This window comes from Octopus bimaculoides, chromosome 2, assembly GCF_046866305.1.
Source record: "Octopus bimaculoides isolate indiv1 chromosome 2, ASM4686630v1, whole genome shotgun sequence".
In the NCBI taxonomy this organism is placed as follows: Eukaryota; Metazoa; Mollusca; class Cephalopoda; order Octopoda; family Octopodidae; genus Octopus; species Octopus bimaculoides.
In genome coordinates, this window is record NC_142929.1 from 94,229,731 (window position 1) to 94,241,740 (window position 12,010).

The 12,010-nt window shown below is 34.6% G+C and overlaps 1 protein-coding gene across 1 annotated transcript in view; it reads right to left on the bottom strand.

Moving 5' to 3' along the window:
• Positions 1-12,010, bottom strand: part of LOC106874266 (neuromedin-U receptor 1) — a 149,369-nt gene that overhangs the window by 61,140 nt on the left and 76,219 nt on the right. Inside the window, exon 2 of the mRNA XM_014921928.3 lies at positions 7,777-8,165. Within this exon, the coding sequence (XP_014777414.1) occupies positions 7,777-8,107 (331 nt within the window). The 5' untranslated portion in view covers positions 8,108-8,165. The remainder of the gene's footprint in view (positions 1-7,776; positions 8,166-12,010) is intronic.

The following is a 12,010-nucleotide window of genomic DNA, read 5'->3' on the forward strand; positions in this document are numbered from 1 at the left end:
TGGAGTGGAAAGGGGATAAGCCAACTTTAGACACTTATAAAGATCAAAAGCAAGAAGAACTTAATTCACATATGAATGTTCTCGAAAGCCATGTCACCAAACTGTGTATGAGTTCAGCATACCAGCCACACGAGTTCAGCAAACTGTGCACAAGCTCAGCAATCCTATCCATACATAGCACAGCCAAATATTTCTACAGAAACCAGAACTATTCCACCGAACCCACGCCCACATATACATGTACACCTATACTCATATTTATCCTACTATAGATTATACGCAAACGCACACACACATACATACACGTTTATATATATATATATATATATATATATATATATATATATATATATATATATATATGCATACATACACACACACATGCACACACGCGCGCGCGAGCAGAAGTAGACAAAGTCTCTGTTTCACAAATAACACGGCGCTCATCCATAATGTTAATGTGGCATCAAGGATTTTCTCGGAACATAACTTCGTAAAACTAACAATGTATGGTCCAAGAAAAACTGTAGACACGCAGTCTACTAGAAGCACCTGACTCCTTTCCAGCATGAACTTTCATAAAGCTAATTGGAAAGGTATTCAGAAAGGAACTCTGGGGGCGGGGGAAATGGTTTGCTAGTGTCTCTACGTAGGTTATTGACATAAACCTACAGCACTTTATGGTTATCATGCAAAACATATGCAGTAAGTTTGCTCCAGAGAAAATGTCAAACCGACAGAAAAACAATTTCCAGAGATAGAAAAATTCTAATGAGATGACGATCATGTATCTCAAATCATCTAAATGGGCTATTAAAGGATGGTGAAAAAGCCTATCTCACACGAGCACTAGTTGAAATTGAATCTGAACTGAAACATTCCCATGGAAAGGAGAGGACAGAAAAAGAAGCTAGGGCTGTAAAAATGTAAAGCCTTCAATAGATTTGCAATACAGTATAAGGTAGAGCAACTGTTCGAAGAAAATGGGTCACTGACTGTGGACCCCTAAAAGATAATGAAACACTAAATGTACAATACAAAAGTCTTTTCACATCTCTGTTGGGATGCTTGTAAATAAATATGCCGGACGAATTCTGTGACGCTGCAGCTCTACACAGAGGGATGATTATCCATCACATTAAAACAGAGGAAACTGATGTAATGTCAGCCATTGATGTAATGAACTTAAACTCAACCACTACTCCTGATGAATTCCCAGAAATCCTCCTAAAAATGCAAAGGGACCCTATGAAGATCACAGCAGATTCTCTTCCAAAGTTTCCTTACTATTAGTAGACTTTCAAGAAAGTTAAAGGAAGGTATAATATGTCCTATTCATAAAGAAGGCCTGTCTCTCTAACCACATGTCAGCAATGTCATGGAACGAATTGTCAAGAGGAAGCTGATCACGTCCCTAGAAGATAATGAGCTGCTTCTGGACTCCGAGTATGGCTTGCGCTCAGGAAGAAGATGTCTTATACAGTTCAAACGTGGATGTGATGTACCTTGATTTTGCTTAGGCCATTTATGAGGCTGATCACGAGATAATACGTCACAAGCTACTCGGACTCGGCAGAGTTGGCAAACTGGAAGAGTAGTTACATGACTTCTAAAAGATAGAAGCCAGGTTGTAGCAACCAGTAGAGATTTCCTCAAGGATAAACTGATAGCGAGTTGGGTACCACAGATAAACTGTTTTAGAGTCGCTGCTATTTGTGGTGGCTCTCTCAGACATGTCATCGGTTATACCGGCTGCCATTCTTACTAGCTATGCCAACGATGCAAAAGTAACATCAGCAGTCAAAAATCCTCTCGATACTAATTTTCTGCAGAAAGATATAGATGTTATTAATAAAGAAGAAAGCAACATGAAATTTAATGCAAGGAAATTCTAAGCCCTCTGCTATCAGCAACAAAAACACTTTTGACCAAAAGGAGAAGCAATCTTAGAGACAAAACAGTGCATGACCTGGGTATTGATATGAGCATCGATGCTTCGTTTCATCTATATATCACTAAGGTGATGGCAATGTGAAGGCGAATGGCTGGTCGGATTCTGAGACCTTTCAGAACAAGGGATTAAGAAACTATGCTTATCCTATAGAGGACATTTATTTTCAGAAGGTGGTAAAAGGAAGAAACGAAAAGCCGGAAAATACAACAGAAACTAAAGAGGGAACAATGGCGGAAGAAAAAACAGATAAGAGCGATGAAATGGAGCATGCCACAGTATCGCACAAAAGAAAAAAATCACAAGTCCCAGACTCCCATCCCCAAACAAAAAAATCAGTTAAACACACAACAGACATACAAAAAATTCCCCAGACTAACCCTACAGTGAAACCTTTTACCAGCTCCCTCCCCAAAACACAAGAAAGAATTGTTTCCTACGTGAAAAAAAGAAAAAAACGAGCCCTTGTCTACCATCATAAGAGCGCGCCACAAGGCTCGAGTTTTCAAAATGACTAAAAATATGTCCCGAATATTAGATTCGCAAAAATGGATGCGGGCCTATTTTTGGAACTGAAGGGAAGGTATACGGAGGATATCAATGACGTCAGATCCGAAATGGCAGACAAAAAATTACTAACAAGCCCAGCGGCTACACCAATGAAAAGCCCAGCGGCTACACCATTAAAAGAAAAGGATGGGGAGGCAGCCAAATTTGTGCAGCCCCTCCCCAAACTCATACTGTAAGTTACTCCTTTTTTTCCATCTTTCACTATGGCGATTAAGTTAGGGAGTATAAATGTACGTGGGCTGGGGTCGAAATTTTATCCTTAGCTGCAATATTTTAAGTAAAATTTTTCATGTTCTGTACTTTACCAGATGTAATATCTTGTCCTAGACTTTTCCAAGTGTAATAACGTCTGTACTTTCCTATGTTTATAACCTTAAGAATATTATTTCTCTTGCTTGCATTTTTCTTTGTAATATATATAGATATATATGTATATATATATATATATATATATATATATATATATATATATATATATATATATATATATATATATATATGCACGAATGAGTGTGTATGTTTGAATATAGCGGGATATGTATGTATTTGTATGTATGCATGTATGTATGCATATATGTATGTATGCATTTATGTATGTATAAATATATGTATATATCTGTGTACGATTGAGCACCTGATCTGACGTTTGAAATTAAATGGTGGATCTCTACAGCAAGCCCATCAATTTCATGGAAGAGAGTCGGTGCCTTCACTGCATTAATTTTATTACATTTAAAAAAATTTTCTTTGATCTCATCGATAGTAAGAGAGTCCATTATCGCAAGGATAATAGCTTCCTGAAGCTCATTATTTTCATCAATAACCGAGATATTCTAAAAAAATATCTGTGAAGTGCTCAGTTCAACGTTTTCTCATGATATCGTTGTAAGGCTTAAAGAACAACGAACTGTCTTTAGATTTGAGTGGTATCACAGATGAAAGCTGAGGACTTGTCTGATATGGGAAATAGTGTTTTCGAATATTTAAAGGGGAAAGCTTTCTCACTCTCTCCCCCTCTCTCTCCCTCTCTCTCACACACACGTTATACATCGTAATACGAAATACCTGCAACATAGAATATAGCTAACTCTTCGGTAATTTTTTGAAAGCTTTTTTGTTGTAGATATTGAAATGATGTGAAAAGAACTTGTTTTCTTAAGTAAACAATAATAATTGTGAATATTTTCTGTGATCTGTTCAGGGTGCGTAAGGTATTTGAGGACATACCTTTTTGCGGTCATTGTTGCATTTTTTGCCAACTCTGTATAATCCTTGTTTCAGAAAATAATAATAGCAGACCCTCATCTTACTCAAGAAATGAAGAGGCATGCTGTTATTGTGGTTATAAAGGTTGAGCAAAGCGATTTAGAAATATCTCAATTTTTAAAAGTTTCCAGATCTTTCGTCTACAAAGTTTGTAAGGAGTTAGAAACTGAAGATGGAGACGTGTCACCAGTATTAAAGCATGAAAAGCCTGCTAAACGCTCTGAAATCACTAGAACACTTGAATTTATCCAGCAAGTTCAACAGACCATTGATAACAATCCCAGAAAGTCCATGAGGTCAAGTGCAAAAGATCTCCACGTGTCAGAAGGAACAGTCAGAAATGTTGTCCACGGAGACATCAGATATGTCTTATATGATGAGGAAAGGTCAGTTTGTCAGAAAAAGCAAAAGAAAATCACTATATTAGATCTAAAAGGTTCTTAAACTGAAAAATCTAGCAGAAGAAGATTTGATTTGGTTTTTCTCAAACGAGAAAAACTTCGACCGAGATCAAAAAGTTAACAGAAGAAATGACAGATGGTTATGTGCAAACCCTTCTGAATTTCCAAGTGTTATGCATACAAAATTTCTTGAAACTGTCATGGTTTTAGAGGTTGTCAGCAATGAAGGACATGTGATGCCTCCTTACTTCTTTCTACAAGGCCTTAGAGTTAACTCTGCCTACATTGAGATACTGGAAGCAATTGTTAAGCCCTGGATGTCTATCTGGGAACTATAAGCAGGAATATTAGTTTCATGATATAAATATATACATACAGTTTGACGATATGTATATATTTATATATACAGTGTGTGTGTTTGTGTGTGTGTGTGTGTGTGTGTGTGTGTGTGTGTGTGTGTGTGTGTGTATGTGTGTGCGTGTTTGTGTATGCAATGGAAGGCCATATGTGTTTCAGTAAGACTCTGCACTATCACACATGGCTTTAGTAACACAGGAATGGATGGCTGAAAATTTTCATGATCACATAACCCCTAACATTTGGCCTCCTAATTCTCCAGATCTCAATTCATTGGACTATTACATGCGGAGCGTTGCTGAGAAAGAGGTCAATGAACACATCCATAACAGCAAAGATTCTTTGAAAGCTGCTATAGTCAGAGTAATGTCCAAAATGAACCAGGACCACTTGATTCGAGCATGTAGATGATTTAGATCTCATATAGAAGCAGTTGTTGAAGCTGAAGGTGGCTTTATTGAATAACGTTATGGAAAAGAAGGTTTATTTTTTATCCTCATAGCATTTTTGATAAAGTTATTATCTGTTATTATATATCTGTTTTTTTTAATAAACATAAATCTGTCCTCAGATATCTTGTGCACCGTGTTGAAGAGCGTAGACTCAAGACGTAAAAGACTTTCTCACTTTTTCGAGCGTCAAACTAACACATCTGCTTGTTGTTCATACACCCGTCTTCGTCTTTTGTTTTTCTGTAAATTTCAACTATATATATATTTAAAATATATATATATATATGTATGCAGTTCAAATGTACAGAAAACAAAAGACAAAGACAGGTAAGGGAACTATAAGCAGGTATATTAGTTTCATGATATAAATATATACATACAATTTGACGATATGTATACAGTGTGTGTGTGTGTGTGTGTGTTTGTATCTAATACCATTGTAGCTCAGATTGTATGAATATTATTAATAAGAATTTAATTTGATAGACATTAGGTAACATTTTATACAAGAGAAAATAAAATCGATGGAATCAATATAAATTATGTTGCTGCTCCGTAGGTTATCGATCTTAGAATAGATGACGATATGCACCTTAGTCTGTTCCACCAAATTAATTTCAGAACAAGAAAGATTGGAAACTACATACTCTATGACATTTAACAATATGACCGAGGGAAAATACAACAGCTTACTAAATACAAATGTAGTCGTAATTACATAACATAATGAGCTTGAAAACCTTGATGAATTGTGATCACTCTTGTAATTAACAGAAAATGTAACCTCACCTACTTGAAGGGTTTCAAACTCAAAAACAGTAAGCAATGCGACTTTTTGATAGAAATATTTGGACAACATAGATAATGTAAATTAGGATGGGACTAGTTTCGAAAGCCAAACGGTGACAGCAATGAATATATTTCAGTGTTACTAGACCTACTCGGTGAAATACTTTCTACTCACATGGGAAGACTATATAAATTACATACTATACATCGACTATATACAGTAGTTACATACTTAAGCTCTTTGCTCCATATGAAGCATCATAGGCCATCAATATTTTTCTCCAGTGTTCCATATTCTGGGCAGTCTTTTCTGCTTCTCTCAAGCTGGATTCCTGCTTATTTCGTTCTGGCTATGTATCTCGTCATCGACTATTTTTAGGGTATTCTCTCTCCCACTCCCCTTGTGGGTTCCAGATCATATGTTTCCCTGAAGTAAAGCCTTTCTCAACCAAATCTTGCAAATTAAGTAGACTATTCTTCATTGAGAAGGCTTAATAAAGCTAAAATCTGTCCGTTGTTTTCACCAGATGGTTTTAAAGACGAGAGCTACATCAATGTACATTATCTGTATTGTCCAAGAAGTTTGATCAGCTTTATTTTGCTTGTTGTTTTTAGATTTTCAACATCACTTAAAGCAAGCTTCTGTTTGTTAATTGCTTGGAACAATCCTACTTGACTGAAGATTTTTAACAAACTGTACTGTACTTATAAGGCCCTATCATATTTAGTGAAGCAGACTCCGGGATTAAGACGAAGCACTGACGCAAGCAATGCTGCGTAGTCAAGAAATTTGTTTCGCAGTCACGTGGTTCTGTATTCGATCTCACTGCGCTCAAGCTGGAAAGTACTTTTTGACAGTGGAATTTGATAAATGAGAAATGTGGAGGAGGAGCACACACACACACACACACACACACACACACACACACACACACACACACACACACACACACACACACACACACACACACACACACACACACACACACATATATATATATATATATATATATATATATATATATATATATATATATATATATATATATAATACAAATAATAAATGAGTATATGCATATATACGTACATGTATGTACATACCTACATCTACCTGTATATATAAATGCATATCTGGGTACAGGACATTGCAAACAACACGTCGACAAAATGATAAACAGAGTACAGAAAACACACAGGCCACATAGAGAACATTTCCTTCATCAGCTGCCACCATTCAACACTGGCGTTTCGACATATATATACACGTGTGTGCGCGTGGGGTGGGGCGTATAATCTATCTATCTATCTGCAACAAATGTAAAAGAAGGCGAATAAATTGAAGAGCGGTACTTTCAAATAAAAGTGCTTTACGATATTACGATATTTGTTTCTCCGGATTTGATAATTCCCTGTTACTCTGACTGTCAAGTATTTTAAACCGATGATTGGAAATCTGTAACCAATGATGCTATTCTTCACTTCTGGCGGTACAACAACAACAACAACAACAACAATTGAGACAAGTACTTGGATGTTAAGTATCGTTGAAGCAGACCCCGTGAGACCCTTGACAGCAAGTTGTTGTCTGTTCTTACAGAATTAGCAATTGAAATTGAGAGCTCTGAGAAGTGAAATGTACAATAATAATAATAGTAATAATAATAATAATAATAATAATAATAATAATAATAATAATAACAATGAAAATAATAATAATAATAATAATAATAATAATAATAATAATAATAATAATAATAATAACAATGAAAATAATAATAATAATAATAATAATAATAATAATAATAATAATATATAATAATAATAGTGACAATGATAATAATAATAACAGTAATAATAATAATAAAACTACGAGCGGAGAGCTGAAAGCACCACTTTGGAAATAGTTCAACTATTTATTGATTTGAATGCAGCTTTTGAATTTAAGTAAGTCATCTTTAACAACAAATCAAAATAAATGTCAACCACTCACCTACAACCAGTATAAGAATATCAGAAACTGCCAAAGAGAAGAGGTAGAAATTGGTTGTTGAATGCATATGACGGTAGCGGATTATTACAATACATGTACAAAGGTTCCCAAATAATCCCAACAGGAATATGATAGCGTAGAGTGTGGTAAGACTCCAAGGTGAACTGATTTGTCGAGGTCCCATACTTATTTCGAGAAGTCTTTCTAGTGCTGAACTATTCCAGGTTCTCGTACTGTTCGGTGGTTCTGTTATGAAAGAGGTAGCATCTTCAATTGTCATATTTTCTGATTGGAATTCGTAGTAGCTATCAATAATTACGTTTTGTACCATTTTCTTCGAACTCTTTGTTAAAGTGTAAAAGGTCTTGAATAGGTGTTTTGTTTTTTGTCTGCAAAGATAAAAGTAAAAAAAAGATAAAATGTACTCAAACACTACACATTTAATATATATAGAAAGATATATATATATATATATATATATATATATATATATATATATATATATATATATATATATATATAGAGAGAGAGAGAGAGAGAGAGAGAGAGAGAGAGAGAGAGAGAGAGAGAGGAAGAGAAAAAGAGCGTGATAGAAAGGGAGGTAGATTGATAGGTAAACTTACTACGCGCTATTTAGCAGTGATAAGCCGCAGGCTTTTCGGTGATAGATGATGGATTTCGAAAAAGATCTCCCTACAATATTACTATTAAAAAAAAATCTTGCTAAATCTGACAATGATTTTTAAAAGTTAAACATACCTGCTAAAACATATTTTTCAGTATTTTGTAATATTAAAGTTCTGGCTTATACTCACAGATTCATAAAGCTGATGCTTATCCCTGTCTCTATGCACACAGTGACTGCGAGTAAGAAGATTTTCCCCAGCGAATGGGACACCAGTATGTTGCAAGAAAGCCTCCAGTTGTAGCTGGTGCTAATTTTCCACTGAATAGACTGGCGCAATGTTAAATGAAGTATCGTGCTCAAAGTCCAGTTAATCAACTCACGACCTTTTGGCATTACATTTTATATTACAGTATATAATTTAAAGATCGCTTACAATTTAACAAATTAGTAACTCATCATTGTCCATTAGAACAAAGTAACATCATATGATAAATGCATGATATTAACTTTTTCCAATTCTTTAATTTCAATTTCTTCTAACCTAATCATGATGATATCGATTATTAATTAAAAAATTAAGCTATCACAAATAGGATGTGGAAGACATTTTCAAGATTGATGGACTGGTATCTTTGATAAAGGCGATAAAAATTTGTGTATGTTTTAGAGAACCGACTGTGAATAGAACTCTGTAAAAAGGATTCTAAAAAGGGATTTTGAGACTAACCACCAGCCATACACAAGAAAAAAAAAAAAAAGCTGAATACTTCAAAAAACGCATAAGCAGAAACAGTCCTGAACTTACCCATTTAATAGCTGCAAGCTTTAGTATTGTTGATCATGGAAAATCAATAAGTAATGATGAGTTTATTAAAGATGCTTTTGTCAGATGTGCATAATTTTATTTGATAACTTTTATTGTACAGAAGCTTTTATAAAGCATGAAAGTACGTTAGCAATAAGAAGAAATACTATCGAAGGCAAACCCATGAAAAGAAATGCTCATTTAAAATGTCGAATTATAGAAAATTTAGATACTAACCTCATTTTAATATTTGTATCGGTGAGATTATTGATATTACGCCATCAACTTAATTAGCTATGTTCAATATTTTAGAAAAACTTCATTCATGAATGGTTGATTAAATTAGAGAATTTGCCTCAAAATCTACGAATGAAAGTCAGATATGATCATAGTGTTAATGTTTACGGGATAGATAAATTTGTTAAAAGTATTTTGGATCATTACAGACGGTGCCACTAATACAGTAGTCTGAGATATTTATTTTGTGGAGCAATTTACAGAAGCTGTGATTATTCCTCCTATTCTCTCGATTGTATTATACATTAGGAAGTGCCATGCACAAAAGTAGGCTGTAAAGCTCTTGATGATGTGGGTCAGGGTTTGGCATGAAAGTGAATTTAACTTACTTTTAAATGAAGATGAATCACTTTATAATAGTTTACTAAAGTATAAAGTTTGAGTCGTGGTTCAATGGTTTGTGGAATTTTAAAGTAAAATCAGCTTAGTTTTTGATATGAAAAGCATAGCGCTTAATTTTCTGCAACTAAAGGATTTTGCTTAGTTCAGTAATTTTTTGTTTTTCACTGACTTTTCTTTACAACCTAATAAGCTTAATATTAAACTAAGATTTTGGGAAATATATTGACGTGATGTTTGAATTGATCAAGTGTTTTGAGAATGATCTCACTTTATTTCATCGTGATTTAGAAAAAGACCCAAATACTCCCTTAAAACTCAGAAGCCTTTTGAAACTTACTGTAAGAATCTTGAATAACAAGCAAAACAGTTAATAGAAGTTTTTTTTCTACATTTGTGCAATTCAAAAAGTTAAAGAAAAATTTCAATATATAAACTAATCTTGAAATAGATTTCAGTGCTTCTAGAAATGTAGTTAGACGGATTTCAAGTTTAATCCTATTTGGAAGCAATTTAGAAGAAATTGAATATGAACGTGACAAATAATGGCGAATAAACATTTAGCCTACGATATTCTTAGAATGTAAAATTATATTCCCGAAAATTTTGATGCCCTCAAAATTCTTGTAAAAGTGTTCTTAACCATTTCCCTATCAGCATATTCATGCGAAATATTGTTTTTGACACTAATATAAAAGCGAGCAAGTCGAGATTGAATTGCATTAAAGTGTACACCATACATCCCTCCTACAAACAGCTCTTATCAGACTACTAAATTTCTGTTTAGAGTATGTGAAATAATATCAACCGCTTTAATAATGATATGAGCATCTACAAATATACATTGCTCCATATCGCGGAAGAATTATTTTTCATTAACTTAGATAGATAATGTTATAAAAGTTAACTTTTAAAATTTAACGTTATTATCCATTTTAGTTTATCAAAAATAATTATCTTTTACTACCTCATTAAATACTATATCATTATTGTAAATACTAAGTCATTATTGAATCTGTTTGCATTATCGCACATAAATTTAGTGGTAGGTTAAGAACTCTGTGTTCCGTGATGATTTTATATTTGACCGTGAAATATTGTCTTGTTTTCGTTGAATTCTATTCAGTCCACTATTTATTACAAATTTCACAAGTGATATAGGACCTGACAACTGAAAGCAGTCAATGTTAAAGCATTCCTACATTGAGCGGGTGGTTTCAGATAGATCATTGACTTTAGCCAAGTCTAGAAATATAACAATCCTCTCAAATTCGTCTTTGAGTTCTATGGTATCAGGAACATACCTTTCATTTTCTTCACTCATATTTTGAAATAATTTTCGTGAATGAGTTAGTCCTGTTTATTCAAAATTCCATGTAAACGCTGACTGTGAGAATATCATGGAGAACATGGAGACAAAGTACTCTGTCGTTACGTATTGAGTTCAGCATAGCTGGTGAAGCTGGCTGACTGTACGCCTGACGGCATGCCTGTGAGAGCCACTACAAACAGGAGTGGTCTCAGTACAGTTCTCTGAAGAACTCCGCTGCGGATTGATGTCTCCCCAGGGAGAGCACTATTGGCTGCCACTGTCTAACTTCTGTCCTTTAAAACGTCGTGCAGCCACTCTCCCAGTTTTCAAGTGATTCCAAGGTGACGTAGTTTGTGATATGTCATCCCATGATTATTTTTGTCAAAGGCTTTAGCAAAATCGAGATATACCACATCTACATTTGAACGGTTGAGCTGCTGTTTCAGTACCAAATCATAATGTTGAAGTAGCTGTGTGAGGCAGCTCCTCCCCCTATTGTGTGTTTGTGAGCAAGTTATTCTCTTCCAGGAACGTAACTAGTCTCTTTCTGACAATGCGTTCCATGACCTTGCTAATATGTGAAGTCAGAGAGACAGGTCTGTAATATTTTATCACCTGTTCTGCTTCCTCCTTCATAAATATAAATATACCTAAGTTATAATTAAAGTTTAGACTTAAATCTAAACTTTAAACTACGTTTTTGGTAGTATGCCGGCAAAGCACGTTCACTGCTTATGGCTACCTGGTGTCATCCACGGTAATTTCACAATCGACACTACATCTACGTTAGGAATTCCTCAGTGCACGTTGAGCTTACTAGAAACAATTGATACGGAAGATAGAGTATGCAGGA